Source organism: Chlorocebus sabaeus, chromosome 1, assembly GCF_047675955.1.
Source record: "Chlorocebus sabaeus isolate Y175 chromosome 1, mChlSab1.0.hap1, whole genome shotgun sequence".
Lineage (NCBI taxonomy): Eukaryota > Metazoa > Chordata > Mammalia > Primates > Cercopithecidae > Chlorocebus > Chlorocebus sabaeus.
In genome coordinates, this window is record NC_132904.1 from 31,198,302 (window position 1) to 31,221,205 (window position 22,904).

Below are 22,904 nucleotides of genomic sequence, written 5' to 3' on the forward strand. Positions count from 1 at the left end.
TCTGGAGGCATCACATTACCCGATTTCACACTATATTATAAAGCCACAGTCACCAAAACAGCATGGTACTGGTATAAAAATAGGCACATAGACCAATGGAACAGAATAGAGAACCAAGAAATAAATCCAAATACTTACAGCCAACTGATCTTCAACAAAGCAAACAAAAAAAAGTGAGAAAGGGACACCCTATTCAACAAATGGTGCTGGGATAATTGGCAAGCCACACGTAGGAGAATGAAACTGGATCCTCATCTCTCACCTTGCACAAAAATCAACTCCAGATGGATCAAGGACTTAAATCTAAGACCTAAAACTATAAAAATTCTAGAAGATAACACTGGAAAAACCCTTCTAGACATTGGCTTAGGCAAAGGTTTCATAACCAAGAACTCAAAAGCAAGTGCAACAAAAACAAAGATAAATAGTTGGGACTTAATTAAACTAAAGAGCTTTTTGCACAGCAAAAGGAACAGTCAGCAGAGTAAACAGACAACAGCCCATAGAGTGGGGGAAAATCTTCACAACCTATACATCCGACAAAGGACTAATATCCAGAATCTACAAGGAACTCTAACAAATTAGCAAGAAATAAACAAAAATCCCATCAAAAAGTTGGCTAAGAACATGAATAGACAATTCTCGAAAGATGATATACAAATGGCCATCAAACATACGAAAAAATGCTCAACATAACTAATGATCACAGAAATGCAAATCAAAATCACACTGTGATACCACCTTACTCCCTCAAGAATGATCATTGTCAAAAAATAAAATAGATGTTGGTATGGATGTGGTGACAAGGGAACACTTTTACACTGCTGGTAGAAATGTAAACTAGTACAACCACTATGGAAAACAGCCTGGAGATTCTTTAAAGACCTAAGAGTAGAACTACCATTTGATCCACTACTGGGTATCCACCCAGAGGAAAATAAGTCATTATACGGAAAAGATACTTGCACACACGTTTATAGCAGCACAATTTGTAATTACAAAAATATGGAACTAGCCCAAATGCCCATCAATCAACGAGTGGATAAAGAAATTGTGGTATATATGTACAATGGAATACTACTCAGCCATAAAAAGCAATGAATTAATGGCATTTGCAGCAACCAAGATGGGATTGGAGACTATTATTCTAAGTGAAGTAACTCAGGAATGAAAAACCAAACATTGTATATTCTCACTCATAAGTGGGCGCTAAGCTATGAGAATGCAAAGGCATAAGGATGATACAATAGACTTTGGGGACTCATGAGGAAAGGGCAGGAAGCAGGTGAAGGATAAAAGGCTACAAATTGGTTTCAGTGTATACTGCTGGGGTGACAGATGCACTAAAATCTCACAAATCACCACTGAAGAACTTACATAACCAAATACCACCTGTTCCCCAAAAACCTATGGAAATAAAATAAAACAGGATAAAACCATACCCAGATATGCATGCCCCCTTCTCCAGGGCTAATGCCTGCTCAGTTGTGGCATCTGATTTCTGGTCTTAGCCTTTGGTTCTCTTCTACCTGGACCCATTCTAAAGGAGTTGGTCACTGTGGCACACAAAAGTGTGTTCAGGACCAACCAGTTTTAGGGATAAAATCTGACAGAGAAGCAAACTTCTAGTTCCCAAAGCCTCCAAACATTAATACATGAAGCAACTCAGGCAATCTGGCCCTTTGTTTTCTCAGTCTTAAGACTGTCCAGACCCTCTCTTGATGCTGCTAAAACCTGACCTAGAAAATGGACATCCCAAGGGGCATGCAACCAGCCCCTGGCTTTGTCTCCCAATCCCAGCAGAGTAGGATAAACCATGAGAAATCCAGTGCAACATCCAGCCTATTGGTAGATCCCGTGCCTCAAATCCAGCTGTTCCCAAAGGCTCCCTAGGCAAGGCATCTGGTGGTTGCCTGATTTTTCATTAGGTTGTGCTGACATCATGGGGATACAGCCTCAAGGGGTGTGGCTTTCACAGGCCCTGTAGGTCTCCCAAAGGCCTCCCACACCAAGACTGATGAGCTGAGTGAGGAAGTGGGCACCAGAGTAAAAAGCAAGCTCTCATATATGTTGAGTGTAGGCTCATTGGAGTCTGGGGGCTTGGAGGACAGGTTGGTGGTGAAACTGTTATGCTAATGAGACTTTATTTCAATTCCAATGAGTCCGATGTCCTCTCCCCAAATGCGAGTTTGTGCATGTGCAAATATTAACACTGAAATGTTGTTAAAAATGAAGTGCCAAACTATGCAAACCAGTGTTGATCATAACCATTCCTCCAAGTGGTTATAGAAAGAATCAAAGCAATTGTTTCCTACTGTCTCAGTCTGTTCAGGCTGCTAAACAAAATACCATAAACTGGATGGTAACTTATTTCTCACAGTTCTAATCTGGGAAGTCCAAATTCAAGGTACCAGCAGATTTGGTGTCTGTGAGGGCCCACTTCCTGGTTCATAGATGGCAGAAGAGATGAGGGGGTCTCTGGGGCCTTTATTACATATAATAGCACTAATCTCATGAATGAAAGTTCATGACATAATCACCTCCCAAAGGCCCCACCTCCAGATACCTTCACATTGGGGATTACGTTATAAGACATGAACTGGGGAGTGGGGGTGACACAAATATGCAGTCTGTAGCACCTACTACTCATCCATGTACATTTTAGCAGCAGTTGACCCTCAATGATGTTTCCATTAATTGGTTCCACACTCCTTTGTAGGCACGTTCTTTCTGGTTTCTAGTGGCCAGCAGAGCTCATGAGTTGGATGCATGACATTTACTTGGAAGTCTACAGAATGTTCTTGGGAAGAAGTATGTTCTCCTATTTATGATGGAGACTCAGCAAGGCGAAGCTGGGTTTGCCATATGCCTTTTCCAGCTTTCTGCGCCTGTGTCTGCCTCCTACTCCTGGTACTGACGTAGGCACCACCACTTCCTTTTACTTGATTATTTCATTTGCCTTGAAAGCCAGGAGCAACCAGGGTCCAGAAGGAAGGAAAAAAAGGGAAGAGTAGGGAATCCATCAGTTCTTGGACTTACTTGTACTATTCTTTGCAATGGCCTTCACCCCATGGTGAGCCTCACAAAAAGCATTTTGTAGGGGCTCCAAGTTTATTTCCCACTGTAGCAAGACAGTGGCTTTGGGAATGTCTTTTGTGCATATTTGAGCCCTCTTTACAGAGAAGCCGAGAGTGGAGTAAAAAAATTGCTCCTCCAGTCTCTTAAGTACTTTCTAGGTACATGCAGAGAATTGGAGCAAATTAGGCTTCAGTGAGAAGCAGCGCCATGTTGCTGCCCAAGCTCAGTGGATCCATAAAAGCCCCAGGGTTGTGACTGACCACCAGGGCACAGGGACGCCTCAGAAATTGGTTGGTTTGTCTGTTTTCATGACAAGAGACAGGCTTTCTTACCTTTGAAAGCTCCTTGGCCTCAAGGCCACTTCTTACTCAATATTCTGCCTTCTTAGAACTTTGCTTTGAATATGGTCCATCATGGCTTCTCTGAGTCTTGACCACCCAATTTCAGCCTCTACTGATAAGAGACTCTGTTTCTTGGTATTTCCTAGAGAGAGAATCCAGTTGGCCTAGCCCATGTGCTGAGCCACATTTTTGTGGCTGGTCAGCCTGTGAGCTTGTGGCTTCTGGGTCGATGGTCTCTCCTGTCCAATAACCAGAGGGCAGAGCAGACGGTACTACATATGTTCTCTGGATAGGGCTGAACATAAGGCAGGCATCAGGACTGCTGGGACTCACATGGGGTGGTACAGATGGGTGGTCTTGGGAGCTGGTGTCCCATACCACTGTTATTCTTGGACTCCTTGGGAGCCACTGACCTGGATGAGACTTCTTTATGCTCTGAGAAGGGCACCTAAGTGGACATTGGCTTCTTCTGCCTTGGGTCCCATTGGCCCCAGGAATACATCTTTCTTTAGCTGCTAAGTCATGGGTAGGCTGAAACTGCTTCTCTGGGGCCTGTGGATGGCCAGGGGTGAGCATTTTTTTTGGCCCATGAGCTCATCACCCAAGCTGGGATGGCTCCTGAGACCACACTGGGTCCTCCAGGACTGGAATGGTTCTTTAGCAACCCCCAACAGGCACTGTTTTGTGGCTGGCTTGTGAAAGGGATTCCATCTCACCATCTGGAGGAGGTAGAATGAGAAACAGGCAGGTTTTGGGGTATGAAAGCCTTTGTCATTTTATTTTACAATAAAAAATTCTAACAGCATATGAACACTCTGTTCCCAGCAGAGGCTAAGGACATACAAAGTTCATTAGAAAGCAAAGCATTAAAATAACAACAGCTACATTCAAAGCTTCTGCTCAGTACTTTGCCCAATGTGTCTCATATGGTTTTAAAGACTCACTGGTTGGGATTTCTCACCCAGAGTTAAAGCACATGTACAAGTACTTACATATCCTCCAAATCATAGACAACAACGACAATAACAGCAACTCCAGATGACACTAGATCTTGTGGGCAATTTCAAATTTAGGAATTTCTTCATTTTTCCTTGGCAAAACGTTGTGTCATGGAACATGTGACTGTATAAATTAATTCAGCAGATCGGAGGAGATAAAGTATTTTCCTGGATAAAACTGAATTACAAAACTAATAATTTAGTAAGAATGCCTTCAAGTGCTTGTCAAACCGTTTTCAGATACATTATGCACATGCTGCTCAAAATCACCATGGGAAGTACAGAGGGTCTTATACCCATTTGACAGATGAGGAATCAGAGACCAGTTTAAAGTGAGTTGATCAAGGTCTAGGATAGTTATACCTTTTTCACAATTTCCAGTCCATTCATATGCCTCTGATCCTGTTTGGTACAAATCTTTTCTCTACTCAGTTTGTGTGTGAGATGGGTGTGTGTTTAAGCATAAGGAAGAAATGAGGAGAAATAAGATGAGGCCACAGTTCATTTATGTAAAACATGTTGATGGCCTCTCTCCATAATTTGCAAAAGTCTGACCAAGGTCAGAGAATGAAAAAGATCAATTTTTAGATTTCATTTATAATGGCTCTCACTGAAGTATGGTTTGACCAGTGGAGACAGATTCTGCCATATCACAAACTTCCCATTTTTTTAAAACCTGCAGAATCAGAACAACTGCATATCTTCTAAAGTCATGTGTTTGTGGCACAATTACATTTCCTAAATATTCCTTTTCAGAAACACCTCACATCTTAGCATTTACCACAGGCTAGGATTCTGTAACAGTTCACCTAAGAAATCAAGAGGTCTTTCAATTCTCAGGACACTAACTTATATTCAGAAGGTCAAAGCCAAAATAACGTAAGTTTCACTTGAAACCAATTTTGTTTCAAAAGACTCTGTTGAGGGGCTCATTGGTTTTCTCATCCATGCAAGTGTGTGGCCGTGAGCCACATTAATAGCACCTGAGCTAAGATCATGCAATTCAATTTACAAGTATTTATTGTCTGCTGAGCAAGACATTGTGCTAACTGGGCCTTGGTCAGAAATTGCTTCTTAGACCCAGCGGCTGTATCAATAACTGGTGGTGGGGTGAGAAGTGGCTGGGGCAGCTCTGGCCAGTCTAGCAGAGTTTCAAGTATGTGCACCCTCACCTGATGTGCAAGTGAAGATGCCCCTTTTCTCTCTGTGGTAGCATCCAGGGGACTGTTCTCCGAGCGCTGGCTGCTGCGTGGCATGGCATCCCAGGAGTACTAGTCAGTTCCAGTGTGTAGTAGGTTCTTTTCGGAGGTCTTGCCCACTCATGCTCCTTCTTCTGGGTACCAACCCCCAGTAAAAAGTCCCTGCTGAAAGGGTCAGTCCACGGGGCCATGCTTAAATGACATGACCCTGCCTCCTTGGTAACAGCTGATTGGACAGGCACCTGACCCCAGGGTGGCTCACCCACAGGCAGATGAACTAAACCAATCAGATCCTCAAAAATTTGCCTTAGGGGTCACAGAGATGCTAGTCAGAGTGGTGGGTACTGAAAAGGAAAGGTTTTGCGGAGTGGGTTCTGGAGTGGATTTTTCAGCTACATATGCACTAATGAGAAAGCTGGTTGGCCAGAAGAAGCAAGAGAACCAGGCAGATAGGCAGAGGGAAACAGAGAAGAAAGTCCATGAGGACAGAGAACGTGAGAGTAAGGGCAAGGGTAGCTGTCTCCATCCCTTTCCTGTAGGGGAGCCCTGTTCTGTTTGTGAAATGTCCCTCTATTCTTTCAGCCAACGCCTGCACTTGACCAACTGTGAATGGATTTCTAGTCCTTGCAAAGCTCCTTGCCTGGAACACATTTGAGGTTGGACTGAATGGCAGAATTTAATTTCCAACACTTAGACCCCCAGTCAGTCCCTACTCCAAGCTAAATGACACTCTTTCCTTAAGAGTACTTGGATGTAGTTTGTAAATAAAATCCAAATTATTTTCTGGTGTGTGATAGGAGGAATTTAGGATTAAGTACAAATCCTGTTTTCAGACTTTTAAGACAATATCTGTTATGTTATTCATTAAACGTTGAGCACCTGTGTGCTATGTAGAAAAAAAAACTCATTTATATGTAATCAATGTTTAAATCTTTTGATCCATTTCTCTAATTTCTGCCCGTTAGAAAAAGCATTTCTATTAGTTAAATTCCTCACGTCCTCCATTCTACATTCTCTCTCCAAAGGGGTGCGTGTGTGTGTATGTGTGCATTTTAACCACAGATCTAACTATTTCCTTTCTTCCATCAAGATTACTCAGACATTACATGCCCTTCTGCTGAGTTCTTAAATTAACAAACTCACAATAAAACTTCTCCCGGGATCAGGGAATTGATTCTTACATAATCTACCCTGAAAGAGGAAACTCCTTGTTCTGCAGGTAACAGCTGCCGTCTCATTATGCACAAGCCTCAGATCATAGGTCTCATGCCACACAATGGACTTTTACTGCACCACTGGGTCCCCTCCCCTGATGCAGAGCATGGACTCCGCTGTCTCACAGTGACACAAAGTCAAGGGCCTCCCTGCCTGCCTGTTGGGATCCTTGGTGCTGAGATAGGAATGCACCCCCACAGTCTAGAACAGCAGGTGAGGTCTCCATTTCCTTGATGGAACTCTGGAAAAAGCCAAAATGCATTTCTTTTTCATGAATGCAGAAAACTCATATCAAAACCAGCACTGAAAACTGTTTATTATGCCACAAATGCATCATCCTCTATACACTGTATCTGAAGTTCGTTATATACTCAATCATCTTTTTTCTTGGCAAGAACATTATGGAGTTCTTCATATGACCCTTATCTTTTTTTTAAACCTCTAGGCACAGTTGAAGAAATGTGTTACTGGCAAGCCTGCAGGCCACATGGTGAGATAGAAAGCAAGCGGGCTGGTGAACCAGCAGGTTGGGACTGAATCACTGGGCTGGTCACTCCACTTCTTGGTACTTCTGCTTCCTCCTCCGAGGTCAACCAAGGTCCTCTGTGGCTTCTGCGACTGTCTAGAGGGTTCTGATGAACAGGGTGTTTGTTCACTGCTGCCTCCTCGGGGCTCTCTGGGAACCCTATTTCAATTCTTTGAGGCACTTTTGACCATCTCTTAGAGTCAGCTGTCCAGGTATCTGTCACCTCTGTGAGGTTAGGAGATTCTTCAGGGAAAGGACCACATCTCTCTCAGTCACAAAAAATCTGACCAGGTGGCTCTGTCTCCCCATGAGTGGGAAAACGTGAACAGACTGATTTCTTTCCAACTTAAGGTTTTCCTCTCATCTATTAATACTACTGTTAAACCCCTGGTGTCTAGTTTAAGAGAGTATATCTGATTTACCATGTTATCTTTTTAGTCATCTCAGTTGACTCACTCAATATTTCCTGGGGCTCTGTAAAGACCACAGTGATTTCTGACTCCATCCTCTTAGCACTCTGGAGCCATAGCTCTGCAAACTCTAGACTCAGTCTCTGTAAGTCATTGAAACATCCACATTTCAGACACTGTCTTCTGAAACATTTACATATATTTCAATTACAGTAAGGTCTTGAAACGTCATTTTCACATACAGTATTTCCAGGCATTTACCAAATAGACAAAGTACTGGTTGATATCATTGCACTAATGAAATATTATTGATAAAGGAGGACAATGTAGCTGATTTTATCAGACTCATACCATTTGCATGAAAAGGCTGAGTTTCTTTGGCTCTTTGTTCATTCAAGTGCATTGAATGCCTATGTGGATAGACGTAGGCATTGTGTTAACCTGTCAATAAAATCTCACACTGTCCACAGTGTTTTGCAAACTGATTTAGGTTTTGGGCTACAACAACTGGCCATTGATAGAAATATACCATATATACACACGGGAATTACAAAAATACATTTTATTTATAGCTGATTTCCTTTTTAAGTAACAAAACACTAACACTATGAAAGATCAACCAGCATACTAAAAGGACACTACCTATTATCATCCGAACAAGAGACTTGTTTGAAGGTTCCATGACACATCGTCTCTGAACATTCCAGAAAGGGCAATTTTTTGCCATTGGAAAATAAAAACAACTTCTTTGAAAAGTCTCTGCATTGACAGTTTGAACCTCCCCTTCTAATCAGTTCCATTTCTAATCTTCTCTCAACTTTTAAATTTCTACCATCTTCTTTCAGTAAAGACCAAAGAAACTCGTGAGGACAATGGAAAGATGGGCTCAGAAGAAAATGGATACAGCTGAAGCTAGATGGGTCATGGGTGAAAGCAGGACAGGACCTCATTCTCCAACACACACCAAGTAAGCCCCCAACACTGCACAGGTTGTCACACTTGGTGAGGGAACCAGAGTCTCCAATCTCCCAGGTATACAAAGTCAGTAACTGTTTTGCTTGCATTGATGGGTAGGCGGCGGCTGGTGCCTCAGTGCTGTGAGGCGATGTCCTCTACCCAGAGCTCGGGAAGCCAACTCGCCATGCCAGGGAGGGTGACTTGCAACGTCATGGTCACAAGGTGGCCACCCTGCCATTTCAGCAAACGTCTTCCTATGTCCATTAACTAGGGGGAACTGGCTAACTCCATATGCTTTTTAAAAGGTTATTTACATTTAAATGAAATTCAACAGCTTTTCTACATTCAGAAGCTTCTATAAACAGAGGCTGTGGCCTGGGAAGACTGTGGTTCTACCACTCCTGTTTCTAACAGGAATCAAGTACTATTTCCTTTTGTACCACTCAGCAGCACACACTGGACATCATTGTTGAAGAGACAGAGATTTTCTTGTGAAAGTTGATGTATCTATTATCCCAAGAAAAAAAAGAAGCTCCATTCTCAGGCCACCTTCAAAGCCGGGCAAAGAAAAACCTCCACAAATAACTGTATTTCTTTTGTAGGATCCTAAAAGCTCTTAGCACCGATTCTCCTTCTGTTAGATCCTAACTTGTAGGGGACTTTTATTTCCAAAATGGCAACACCTTTTAAAAAATCTGTCAACACAAATCCACCATTCCCTCTCATCTTCTCTCTTTCTTGGCCTTTGTTTAATTGATGAGGGAAACAAAGAGTCAGGCCTATTTATAGGCACAGTCATTGGTACTGACTTTCATCCAGTTCATTTGACTTTGAATATGAACCTAAAAAAAAGGGGCTCAGGTTTCTTGGCTGGAGTCAATGTCTCCCTTACAAACTGATTTTAATGCTCACGGTCATGGCTGACTGAGGATACAGTCTGGTGCTTAATCCACACTCCTGCATTGCCTTTAACACAGAAACAGAGTTAACATGCAGAGGTCACCGAAGATAAGAGCTACGTTCTCCCGCTTCCGGTGATGGATTAAAATGTGGCATTGGATAGGAAACTGTAGATTAGCTAGTGCCTCTCATGACTAAGCTTCCATAGGGAATACGGCCACAGTTCAAACATTTGACATGAGAGATTACCAAACATAAGGCCCCAAGCAGGGACTTCTTGACCCACAGTCAGTTGGATGAGCCAAGAATCTAGTCGTTCAAGAGTTTCCTGTTCCCAGAAGCCCCATAGTTCACCTTTTCAGAAACGGAGGGTGAGAAAGACTCACCCATTGCTATGTCTCAAGTCCTAACATGTAGGCATGGGAAACCCAAAGGCTGTGTCCTCAGAGTTCAGAAGTCCAGAGTCCCATGGGCTAAGGCATTAGACCTGGAACTCAAACATATCTGTCTGTTTTTTGGCCAGCTTGGCCACCTCCTCCCGGATGGCCTTCACGAGGGCCGCAGTGGAGATGTTGGTCAGGGGAGCGTCTGATGGGTCATTTTCTGCCAGGCTCTGCTGCGAGGCTGCTGCAGAGGGTGCCGGGGCCTGCTCCAGGCTGGGGTGCAGGTTGACTGGCTGGCTGTACTGGCGAGGAAGCCTGGAGGGAGAGCTCTGCGGGTACCGTGATCGGGGGTAGGCCTCGATGTACCCTGGGAGGGGCACCTGCAGAGGGCGTGGGGAGAGAAGGACAGGGCCCGGCATGAGGAAAGAGCTCAAGTCACAGGACACACTCGACACTGGAAGCAGGAGGGGAGTGAGGACATGGAAGAGAACTTAGAAGAAAATAGAAGCCACACACCACTGTATAGATACAAAACTCAAGAGTCAGTTTGTTTAGAAAATAGGTAATTTTGGTGGCTCACGCCTGTAATCCCAGCACTTTGGGAGGCCGAGGTGGGTGGATCACGAGGTCAGGAGATCAAGACCATCCTGGCTAAAATGGTGAAACCCCGTCTCTACTAAAAATACAAAAAAAATTAGCCAGGCATGGTGGTGGGCACCTGTAGTCCCAGCTACTCGGGAGGCTGAAGCAGGAGAGTCGCTTGAACCCAGGAGGCAGAGGTTGCAATGAGCCGAGATTGCACCACTGCACTCCAGCCTGGGCAACAGAGCGAGACTCTGTCTCCAAAAAAAAAAAAAAAAAAAAAAAAAACATAGGTAATTTAGACTCACTGGATATACTGTTTGGATGAATTAAATAGGTGTTTTAAACTTCTCTGAAAAACCTTAGGAATATATACATCTGAGTCTGTATTTGAATCTGCCTAGCTACCTTATTTTTTATTACCATTATTTTTAGAGATGATGTCTCACTCTGTCATCCAGGCTGTAGTGCAGTGGTGCCATCATAGCTCACTGCAGTCTCGAACTCTGGGGCTCGAGTGATCCTCCTGCCTCAGCCTCCTGAGGAGCTGGGACTATACCTGGGTACCACCATACCCAGCTCTTGGTTACCTTATTCATATAAGCACAATCCAGCAAACAGAACTGTTTATGGTCTTCAGAGGAACCCAGGGGTTTATGATTAATAATAACTAACATCAATTGAGCTCTGTGCCAAGGGTTTACCACACATTATCTCATTTAGTTCTCAAAGCAATAAGCTAGGAGGTCGGTATTGTTATTCTTACCTTGCAGATGAGGAAATTGAAAAGTGCCACAGTCTAAAGTGACAACCTACCAAGACATTCTTTGCAGAGGTCTGTCTGGCTCCAAGGGCTGGAATTAATCACTGCATTACAATGTCTTGGATCTGGGATATGATTTTGGTTTCTTGAAACATTTTTCTCTCTCCATCAAAAGTGGAAGACACAGAGTCCTATGCTTAAAATATGTAAACTTTTAGGAATAAGGACAAGTAAATAATTTTAAATTTAGAGTTGATTCTCATACAGAAACAGTGGCACATACAGGGATGCTGTTCCAGGGTAATCCACATAACCCACGATGTTAATTGGGACACTATAGGATAAGCACACACGGACAATAGAGGCATGGGGTGCTATGGCGAATGAAGTATGTGTAGGAGGACTGGGCAGCTTAGGTGAGTTTGGAAGTTGAATAGGGTACTTCCAGGAAGATGCAGTAGGAGGGGCATTCTGGGCAAAGGGAAAATCAAATACAAATCATCAAATCAAAATGTATGGGAGTACTGATGGCAGAGGCTGCTGCCATCACACTGGCTGCAGCAGGGGTGCGCGGCTAGGGCTGCACATTCCATGGAGCCAGTGGGAGCCCCGCCCTTTTGAGTTGGAGCAGGAGCTCTCCCAGATGCTGCAGCAGCCACCCAAACTGACTGCAGACCCAGGCCGCCTCCTCTATGGAGCAGGCAGGAGCCCTGCCCTCCCGGGTGGGGCTACAGCCACCCAAATTGTGCTGTGGATTCGAGCCTCCCTGTGGTCTTGAATGGGGATAGGAGCAGGCAGAATCTTCCCTGGGTGCAGCTACAACCACCCCACCCACAGCTGCAGAACTGGGCTTCCCCGTCCACGGAGCAGGCAGGAGCCAGGGACAAGTTGGAACCCTGCCCCTTCTGTGTTGGCGGGGCTGGAGCTCCTGGGTGCAGCTGTAGCCACCCTCCCAGGCACAAGACTAGGCATCTGCCTACATCCTCAGCATCTTGGGAAGGTGCCCCCCTCCCTGCTGGCTTGGGGGTGTCTGCTTCTGGCCTCTCTCTTCCCCCTGCAGGGGCTCTGATTTCTGAGTGGGGTTGGGGACAGGCCCCCAGGGCCATGAATGGCAAGGGGTGGAGTAGACAGATAGACTCCTGGGCAGAAGAGGGTGGGTCTCCCATAAGACCCTACCTTCAGAAAGCCAGGGAGGGCCTGAAAATTGGGGGCTACCTGCTAGTCCTCAGGCTGGAGTGGGGATTCATGGTATCTCTTCTGGGCCAACCCATGGACCAATCAGCACACACTTCCTCCCCTCTGAGGTCCATAAAAGCCCTGGGCTTAGCCAGAGCAGGGCAGAGGAGAGCTAGAGCAGAGGACAGAGAGACTACGGGACAACCAGCAGCAGAAAGGAGCTACCCTCCCTCCTGAGAGCTTCAGAGACCTGCAGAGACATCTGAACAAGCTGTCTGTGGAGAGGAGCCACCCTCTCCAGGGCCTCCTCTCTGCTGAGAGCAGCAGATGATGGGATGAGCAGTGGGCAGAGAGGAGCCACCCTCTCCAGGGCCTCTTCGGTGCTGAGAGCTGAACACTCCATGGGACGACCTGCCTATAGAGAGGAGATACCCACTGCGGGTCTCCTCTGAGCTGTTCTAATGCTAAACAAACCTCCTTGTCCCCGCCTCCACCTTTGCTGTGTCTACATACCTCATTCTTCCTGGACCCAGGACAAGAACTTGGGCAAAAGCACCACCGGCCACAGAGGTTTCCAGGAAGAAAACTGACACCCCAAAGATCCCATAACAGTACAAAGAAGAGAGTGCCCCAGGGAGCATCAGTGACCTCAGGCTGACCAGAGAGGGTGTGTTTAGTGTGGAAGGAGCTCAGGCAAGACAGACAGGCGTGGATTCACAAGCTGCTGAATGTCAGGCTACAGAGTCTGCATGTCCTGTTTGATCTACCCGTTTTCAATGTCACACTTCTGAGAAATACAGCCTGTTCCCATGCTTAACAGCAATGCTCATCTGGCTCCTGAGGGAGGATGGAGCAGGAAGTCCTAGTCTGTTCTGGCTGTTATGCTGAAATACCATAAGCTGGGGAGCTTATAAACAACAGAAATTTCTTTCTCACAGTTCTGGAGGCTGCAAAGTCGGAGATCAAAGTGCTGGCAGATTCTGCATCTGGTGAGGGCCTGCTTCCTGGTTCAGAGACGGCTGTCTTTTCACTATCCCCTCACATGGCAGAAGAGGTCAGGGGTCTCTCTCAAGCCTCTCTTCTAAGGGTACTAATCCTATTCATTAGGGGTCTGCCCTCATGACCTAATCATCTCCCAAATGTCCCATGTCCTAGTACCATCCCCACAGGGGTTAGGATTTCAATATATGAATCGAGTGGGACACAAACATTCAGACAACACCAATGGGATGGGGTGATGACTCAGAAACTCTAGCTGGGGGGATGTGTGGTAGGAAAGCAGTCCCCTCTCTTCCCTGCTGGATGTTCCGGTGATCCCTCCTGAGAAGGCAGGTTCCTGAGATGTGTGGCTGATGCCTGGGCTGGGAGCCACGGATGGGTGTCAGGCAGAGGAGGAGTCTATATTTGGAAAGGACACCTGGAGGTGGACCCACTGGAGGTAGGGAACAGATAAATTCTGAGGCTTTCTCAATGGATCAGATGAGAACTGATGAGGACCCAAGCGAGGAAAGAAGTAATGGGATAGATGTCCCAAGTTACAACTTGGGACTTTGATTTCCTCACAAGACCCAGCAAAGAAAGACAAAAATGGCACACAAGTGCTAAGGGTGGGTCTTTATATACAAGGACTGATATGTTTCATTTGTATCTTAGAGGAAAACCAGAGTTGGGCTGTTTGAGTTCTTGGGCTACATGAGCTGGGAAGATACAGGTTACTGGGGTCACCAAAGAACCAAGACCAGGACATGGCGTACGTATTTCAGATCTCAGCTCAAACTTCCTTTCTTCCAGGAGACCTTTCCCAAACCAACATCAGCCTAGGGATCCCTGTTAGATGTTTCCTTGCAGCTTCTCCAGCATAACAGTTATTGCTCCTGGTGCCATTGCCTGTCTCAGGCTGCCAACTCCGTGAAGCTGGCGAGTGCCTCACTTGCTTATTGCTGTACACCAGTGCTCAGAATTGTGCAGAGCAAGAGCAGGGAGTCTCTCAGAACCTGGGGTTCTGAGGAGCACAGTTTGAAACTCACTGAAGAATGATCAGCTGGGGTCAAATATTTGAGAAGGAAGTTGCCACATTCCCCTTCCCTGCATTTCAAATTCAGCTAACTGTACTTGCTGTGGCTGAGAGAGTCAATGTCCAACTCTTGAGACCCCCCAGCTCTATGGTATCAAGCCTGCAGGTGCTGGTGGCTGGGACAGGCAAGGGATACCTGATCTCACTGGAGTATCCTCAGGGCAATATTCGGCAGTAGGGCAGAAGCAGGGAAGATGAGATGAGAAACTTCCTCCCTTATAGTAGATGCAGGCTGGAGCCATCATGCCCTTCCCGCCAAAATTCAGGGCTGGCAAATACTACTTCCCTAGCCAGCGCCCATGGCAGACATCACCAACTTGATCACAGCACAGTTTCCTGCTAAGCCTGGAAGCCCCTCCCAATCCTTCTCCATCTGGCACCAAGGATGAAACCTATTTGTCATCCCAGGTCCAGGTGATTTTATCCAAGCTAGCTCCTGGGATTAGGAAGGTCCAACATCCAAATGCTGGTGAGGGACTTTTCTTTTTCACATAGATGTGGAGGGTGTGCATTATTCCTGGACCCTTCTCAAGCTGACAACTGGTCTTTCTGAGCTTCCTGCACTTATTTCCATGTGCTATAAATCACCCTTTCACCTTGCTCCTTTCATGGGCACACCTCCCTGCTTAATTGCAGGTGATAATTAGGCTCCAGGAAAGACCCAATTAGGCTGCAGCAATCATCTTCCTCTTAATTAAAAACAACTAATAGGACACTGGTTCTCCTTCACACTGTGGGAGATGAGCCCAGAAGAGTCCAGTTCAGTCATCATGGCAGGAAGGTTACGTTTCCATTTGCTTGGTTCCTTTACCTTCATCTTTAAGGCAATTATGAACCCAAAGGCACCTAGATGTAGCTATAAGCCCAGCTAAATTATCATTTGTAAGTGTCTTGAAAGCAGGGGTCAAGGTTTTGGAAAATACCTTCACCAACTCCAGTTGGTGCCCAGTGTTACACTCCACACAACGGGTGAACTGTCAAAGCTGCAGGCGTAAGGAATTACTGCCTAAGTAGTTCAAGTTAAACATCATCTACTTTCTGAAAAGTCCACATAACTTTCAGATGAAGTGGAATTACAAAATCAATAACCTCTGAATTGATCAAATCCTATCCAGTGACATCAGCCGTTGGAACAGCAGAGAATGACAAAGGATGCAAAAAAGGCCCCCAAACAATAAAAACAGCTGCCAGAAAGTCCCACATTCAGACTGACAGACTGAACAGCAGGGGATCCCTCTAGTTCCTCTCTTACAGCTTATTGACTCCAAGCTTACAAACAATTCTAACGAGCACAGATAAGCCTCATTTGCAGATAATGGCACACAATGCAAAGCACACTTAAGGGTGAGCATATTGTGAGAGATGGGGATATTGACAGCAATATCGAGTACCCACTGGAAGCAAGGTCAGAAAAAAACATATTGAACCACAATAGTAACCCCCAAAATTATAGTAGTTTGCAGATATTTCACAATATAAGGGCAATCATCCTACAAGCCACGAGAGTTCACCCTACAAATGCCATTTTAGTATAATGAGGCATCATAAGTATATTGAATCACTCATAAAAGGCAAATTACATTGTCTACTCTTTTAACGGAGGAGAGGGAAGATAGCATTCATTTCAGAAATATTTTTATGTCAAACTGCATATATTTTTTAATGTTTTTGAAATTAAAGGGGTAAGCTTTGGTCATCTGGAAAATTAATATATGTAGTAATTCAGTCTTGGGTTTCTCTTTCTTTTTTTTGAGGCAGGGTCTCGCTCTATCGCCCAAGCTGGAGTGGAGTGGCATGATCTCGGCTCACTGCAACCTCTGCCTGCTGGGTTTAAGCGATTCTCCCGCTTCAGCTTCCCGAGTAGCTAGAATCACAGGCACTCGCCATCACGCCCAGCTAATTTTTGTGGTTTTAGTAAAGAAGGGGTTTCGCCATGTTTGCCAGGCTGGTCTCTCACTCCTGACCTCAGGTGACCTGCCTGCCTCACCCTCCCAAAGCTGTGGGATTACAGGCATGAGCCACTGCACTCAGCCCAGTCTTGGGTTTCTAATGCTTCATTTTCTAACATTTCTTCTAAAATTTTATAGAATTTTATGCTAAAAGAAACACATATAATAAAAGCTTTGGAGCCAGACAGGTGCGGGTTTGAATTCCGTCCTTGGCACTTCTTTCCTAGCTGTGTGGCCTTAGGTAAATGGCATCCCCTGACTCGGCCCTGATTTCCTCATCTGCAAGATGGGAGTAATCATGGGAATGATAAGACATACCTAAGATTGTAAATAAAGATTAAATAATATAAACAAAACATCTGACAAGGTGTCTAATAGAAAATACTCAACAAATGGTAGTTATTATTATAAAAATGTACTTGATTAAGGTTGTCCTGCTAGGAAGAGGTGGGAGCTGGGCGAGAAGGCAGGTCTCAAGCTCCTCTGTCAAGGGGACGTCCCCTCTCACCACACTGTCTATCTCCTTTAAAATGGCTGACTTTAGTCATCCGGTTACTGGGAGGAGGCTGAGATAACAAACTTTCAGCCTCAACCTTTTATCTGATTTACTTTTTGGCGTGTGTTAAGCAGGTGAAGTTTTATGATGGGAAGAGCAAGGGTCTCACCGAATCTGCCCACTGGCTTGGGAGCTCACTCTCTCCTGCATAGGACATCCAGGCCTGGTTCCTATAGGATGAGGGAGGCGTCGGGATGAAGTAGCCGGTGAAGCCAGGTCTGTTGGCAGCTGGGATGGCGAACACCGCTGGCACCGTATTACCTAGCATGGAGGAAATGGAGGAGGGAGGTTAAGAGAGACTGGTCTGGCAGATCCAGCCACCCAAGAGCCAAATAAAGTCAGTTTCATTGCCTCCGTGGCTGGCGGCTGGATTTGAAGTCTCATTAAAGCAGGTCTGAGCTGAGGGGAGCTTGCTCTGGGCTATAACATTTGCTGGGGAATTTAGTTGTATATCAGGTGCAGTGGACCCGGCCATGATGGCTAAGATCCCAGGTGATGTAGCAACAGAGGCAGGTGGGATGTGGCGGAGGAAACCTGGTCTTCTTTCTCTGTGGACCTCTTCTAGAGCCACTGTGCACAGCTGGGCAGGTGGTACACGGCTCAAGAGCATCTGGCCTAGGGGCCAAGTGGGGCTAAAGTCCAGCCAGTATTTCCTTTGCCAGGGGTGGAGTCTGCACTCACCTCGGGGAGGAAAGTCTTTTTCTAACTTCACCAAATGCAGCATGTACTAGTAGTGCTCTGAATTTTTCCCTTCTTCTCATCCCCTAAAGAGGGAGTTGTGGGCCCAGCCAGCACCCCGCCCACTAGGCCTACATCTGCCCAGGCCTGGGGAAGCTAGGGAAGCAGAGGAAGACTCTGGGATTGGCCTTGCCTAGGGGATGAGAGGACAACGGTCTCCAGGGGCAGGAGGAGCAGCAGACCTCCACCTGCCATTCAGCCCCACTCACCCTCGCAGTCAGAATGAGTCTGCTGGGACTCAGACCTGGCTTTCTAGAGAAGTGATGGTCCAACTCCCCCATCCCCATCCCAACACCCCTGACCTGCCAGCAAGAGGAAATAACACCTTGGTGTCCAGGTGTTTTCCTTCCAGGAGAATGTGTATTTTTAAAGAGCCAAGAAAAAGAACTAAAAGAAATGGACTTCACTGATGGAATTTCTAGACACTATGAATGCTTTACTAAGTTTTGGCAACCAAGTGCTTACAGTTTTAGCCTAAAATGTATGGTTTGAATAAACTAAGAAACCAATTATGTCATGTACAAACCTCAATGTTCATTTCAGCATTGTTTGTTATAGCAAAAAACTGGAAACTACCATTATGTCCATCAATAGGGAAAAGTATAAACTGTGACTCATCATAGAATACCACATGGCAGTTTAAATGAATGAACTAGATCTATATAGTATGTGTATAGCAACCTGGAGAAATTTTTTTAAAACACTGTTAAATAGAGAAAGTACAAAAGGAAATGTAAGCCATGATATCATTATGTAAATTTCAAATACATTAAACAGAATATATACTGTCATACATACATGGCAAAGGATTAAAACCCATCACTTGAGGCCCGGGATCACCTTTTGGGAGAAGGTGAGTGAAATGGGGCTGGATAGCTGTATCTGGAATGCTTTAAAGATAAAACCAAAAAAATTGAACTGAAGTCTGGCAAAATGTTAACATACATGCTGACTTTAGCATAACTTGGGATTTTGCCTGATTTCAGATCTTTTAAAGAAAGAAAACCAGTAGCTCTTTTAGCTGGGGCTCCTGAAGTTACGAGGGGATCCAGAAATGCAGTGGCTGTGATTCCTGAGGGTGGTAGGTAGAAAGAAGATTGGATTTGGGGGTTTAGGGGAAGACAGGGCACAGCAGCAGGGGTGGGGGACACACTGGGGCTTTTCCCCTCTTGCCCACCTGAGTAATTTAAAGCCGACTGATCCAACTGTGCCACGGACACGGGGCCTCTGGACATCTGCGTGAAGGAGGCGCTGTCATGCAGCTGGGCCGGCTCGGGCCCTGCAGACTCGGCCATTCTGGTCTTGCTGCCGATGTCTGAGGTGGATCTAGATGGGGCAGAGGGACTGCGTTAGCACTGTCCCAGACCTCAGGTGGCATCCCAGGCAGGAGGAGCGCACCCTGTCACCTTTGGGTGTGGACAGCTGCCTCCAAGCCTCCTGAGGGTGGGGTGCCCGGGACTGGATTTATTCCCAGATAACAAACGGCCTTCTAGGGACACCAGCAGGGCAGGAGGCACCCAGATTTGTAGCAGCTGTCAGGGTGGCCTGAGCTGAAATCATTTGTAGACATTCAAGGTCAGTTCTCCCCTAAGGGTGGTTCTCATGTCTCTGGGTGGTAGAACATTTAATTTCCACATAAAAGAAGAAAAGCAATTAGCCCTGGGTATTAGCTGGGGATGGTCGACCCAGGAGGTGATGACATCAGCAGCAGCCAATGGGAAGACTCTGTCTGGAGTGCCTGGTTGCTCCTTTCTCACGGAAAGGGGACCCAGGACAGCTGGGGGGCCACATTCCCTGTTCCTAACTGGCAGGAAGCACCAAGCCCAAGACTCGGAAACTGAGATTGACTCCAGGGAGCAATGAGCATTCTAACAGAACTTTGTTTCGGTGCCCAGGCAATCAGAGAATCAAGCCCATTTAACACATCCTATTTCCACTTAGTGCTCAGAAGGCCATGTAAGAAGAGGACAGCTTGGGCTCTGCAGATGCGGGCATCTCCTGGTTTTCCAAAGGGTCCTTCAGCCACAGACCATTCTCCCTCACAAGCATCACCCCTGGCCTGAGGCAGTTTCACAGAGGGACTTCAGGCTCCCCTAAAATTAGTCCAATGGGAGAGAGGCAAAGACAGCTGCAGCAGGTCTGGCCCCCCACAGGGCCGCCCTCTGAGCGGAGCAGTGGCTGTCACAGAGCAAATGACAGCCACAGCCAGGGAGAGCATGGGAGGCAGAGGTCTGAGTTCCAGCTACCTTCCCTTTCGTTATTTTTATTTTTATTTTTTATTTTTTGAGACAGGGTCTCACTCTGTCACCCAGGCTGGAGTGCAGTGGCACCACCTCGGCTCACTGCAACCTCTGCCTCCTGGGTTCAAGCGAGTCTCCCACCTCAGCCTCCCAAGTAGCCAGGATTACAGGCGCATGCCACTACGTCCACCTAATTTTTGTATTTTTGGTAGAGACGGGGTTTCACCATATTGTCCAGGCTGGTCTCAAACTCTTGGCCTCAAATGATCCACCCGCCTCGGCCTCCCAAAGTGCTGGGATTACAGGCATGAGCCACCATGCCCAGCCTACGTTCCCTTTCCAAGCCTGTTTCATCTGTAAAACGACAGGGGTAGACAAACTCATCTCAAAGGTTCCTTCCTGGTCTAATCCTGAGTTTATATGAAGGGCAGCGCCCCCCTGATATGTGGCAAGACAGCAAATGGTGTGGAGGGGCCTGGGAGGAGACAGGTGGTTGAAAGAAGAAATAAGAAATTGATGCTGGCCTTCAGCAAACCTCCCACAAATTGCTGGTATGAGGCCCCTTCAATCCGGGACCCTCAGGAGTAACTGAGAAGCCCGCTGCTACTCTCCTAGGAAGGTCCAATGTGGAGGCTGTATGATGTGACCGTTCATCAGGGTGGGGTCTCCCTTCCTTTCTTCCTCCCTCCCTCTCTGCCTGCTTGTTCCCACAGCCCTGGCTTCCCACACGCAGTTCCAGGCATCTGCTACTTGTTCAGAAAACCCTTCCTGGGAAAATTTCTGAGTTCTGCTCCATAAGCAATTCTGAGACCCTTTTCTGGGGAATCCCGGAGCTTTTGAGCTCATCTAGGCCCATGTGCTCATGTTACAGATAGAGAAACAGGGATGGAGAGGCAAGGCCAATTCCTGGGGCTGTACAGCAGGTCAGGCTCTGCTGCTTTCCACCCAGGCTCGGCTGGCAGCAAGAGGTGACGTCTATACCGCTCCACATTCTAAACCACTGGCGATGACAGCAGGGTCTCTCCTATTCCCTCCTATTCGGAGGGAAACTCCTATTTTTCTTCCCCACTCACAAAGCCCAGACCCATGATTCACAGATAGGGTGTGATTTGTATGTTGGGGGAAGCTGGAGTGGGAAGGCCAGGGCAGTGGTCCACATGTACCCCAGGGCATAGGTCTAGCCTTTCCCAGTGCTCAGGGCTTTTGTTCTTCTTGTCTATCCTTATTAAAAACATGCACTCATTATATTTTCATAGAGCAAAGAACATGCTTAACATGTGTGTTGCAATTGAGATATCTGACTTCATATGTTTTCAATCTCTCCCTCTTGGAAGTCAAGAGTTGGGGTGGGTACCCAGACGTGCCTGCCCCTCCCTGGCTTCTCAGACACTACCCTTACATAACCAAGGGACTTTTGGTAGCAGCTGTTGTGGTAGTCTGAGCTGGAGTCATTTTTAGATGTTCAAGGTCAGGGTCTGAGGCTTTCCAGGTATGGGACAGTTGACCTTGGGCTTCTTTAACTGTGGATTCTCAAGAACTTTCTGGTTAAAAAGCACAAAAGCACCGTGATCTGCTCATTCATGGTACTTGGGATGCCACAGGCACATGGCTGTCTGTACAGGTGACACACCCTGAATGGGATGGAGCATGAAGGAAATTTGCTGGTGCTATTGTCAGGTCAGGGTACACAGGACTGACCCGTTTCCGAATATTCCAAACAAAGAAAGGAACGTGTTACCGCCTGAGAGAAGCGACAGCCACAGGACCAGTCCGGGGAGGTACGGGTGGAGGCGGTGAGCCCATGACCATCTCAGGAAGCTGGGAAAACCTGTAAGCCTGTGAAAGAGACAAGCAATTCAGGGAGCGTTGTTAACATCCAGGGTCGATCAGCACACAGGTTCTTGTTTGAGGAGGAAGCAAACTTCCAAGGGTCAGACTCTGCCTCCTTACTCAGACTTTTTTCTAAGATCTTCCCTAACATGTTTCCAGCCATCTCTTCTACTGCACCTCCCACTACTCTCCACCTCGCTGGGGCCACTGTACTTACAGGGCCCTCCAGCCGTTCTCAGAGCACGCCAAGTTCTGTCTCACCTTGGGCTTTTCTTCCACCTGGGTGCCTTTCTCACTGTTCTTCTCAGGGCTCCACGCTTCATTGCATTCATCCAGCCCCAGACTCCCCTAGAGCCCCATTTATCTATTTTTCATTATGGCAATGATCACTCTCTGACATTATATGGTTGCTTGTTTATTTATGATCTGCCACCAACTAGAATGTAATAAGGGCAAGGGCTTTGTTGTCAGAGATATCATTATACTTGGAACAGTGCCTGGTATATAACAGGTGATCAATAAATATTAGATGATTAAATGGATGAATCGTTGATTGTGTTTTACTTTCTCTCAAGAGAGAGCAGGTTTAGTGGAGAAAAGCAATGGATTTGGAGTCAGGAGGTATGTGCGAAGGTCCTAATGAACAGACGTTAGGTCCTTCGGCAACTCAAGTGACCTTTCTGGACCTCTCCTGAAATGGGTACAACAATGCTTGCTCAGAGGGCTGCTGAGAAGATCAGGTAAGTCTGTGTGTGTGTGTGTGTGTGTGTGTCTTTTGCAATCTATAAAGCGCTATTCAAAGATAAAAGACTAGAACTGTCACCAAAAAAATGCAGACTTTTATCAACATGTGAGAGGATAAAAGCAAAACAGACAGAGTCAGACAGGATTAGAAGGAGCCAGGCCACAACCTCCTTTAGCAAGAGAAAATCTAGAAATATTCTCTGGGAAGACAAAGCTTTCTTTACTTGCGCTTCTCATCCGTTTCT

At 46.2% G+C, this 22,904-nt stretch overlaps 1 protein-coding gene across 3 annotated transcripts in view; it reads right to left on the reverse strand.

Moving 5' to 3' along the window:
- Positions 1 to 7,122: 7,122 nt before the first annotated feature.
- Positions 7,123 to 22,904, reverse strand: part of KIAA1549L (KIAA1549 like) — a 289,089-nt gene continuing 273,307 nt past the window's right edge. For all 3 annotated transcript variants that reach the window (XM_073017450.1, XM_008002531.3, XM_073017434.1), the window contains exons 18-21: positions 21,824 to 21,921; positions 19,023 to 19,171; positions 17,217 to 17,368; positions 7,123 to 10,387 (exon numbers count right to left, since the gene is read on the reverse strand). In XM_073017450.1, the coding sequence (XP_072873551.1) occupies positions 10,106 to 10,387; positions 17,217 to 17,368; positions 19,023 to 19,171; positions 21,824 to 21,921 (681 nt within the window). In that variant the 3' untranslated portion in view covers positions 7,123 to 10,105. The remainder of the gene's footprint in view (positions 10,388 to 17,216; positions 17,369 to 19,022; positions 19,172 to 21,823; positions 21,922 to 22,904) is intronic.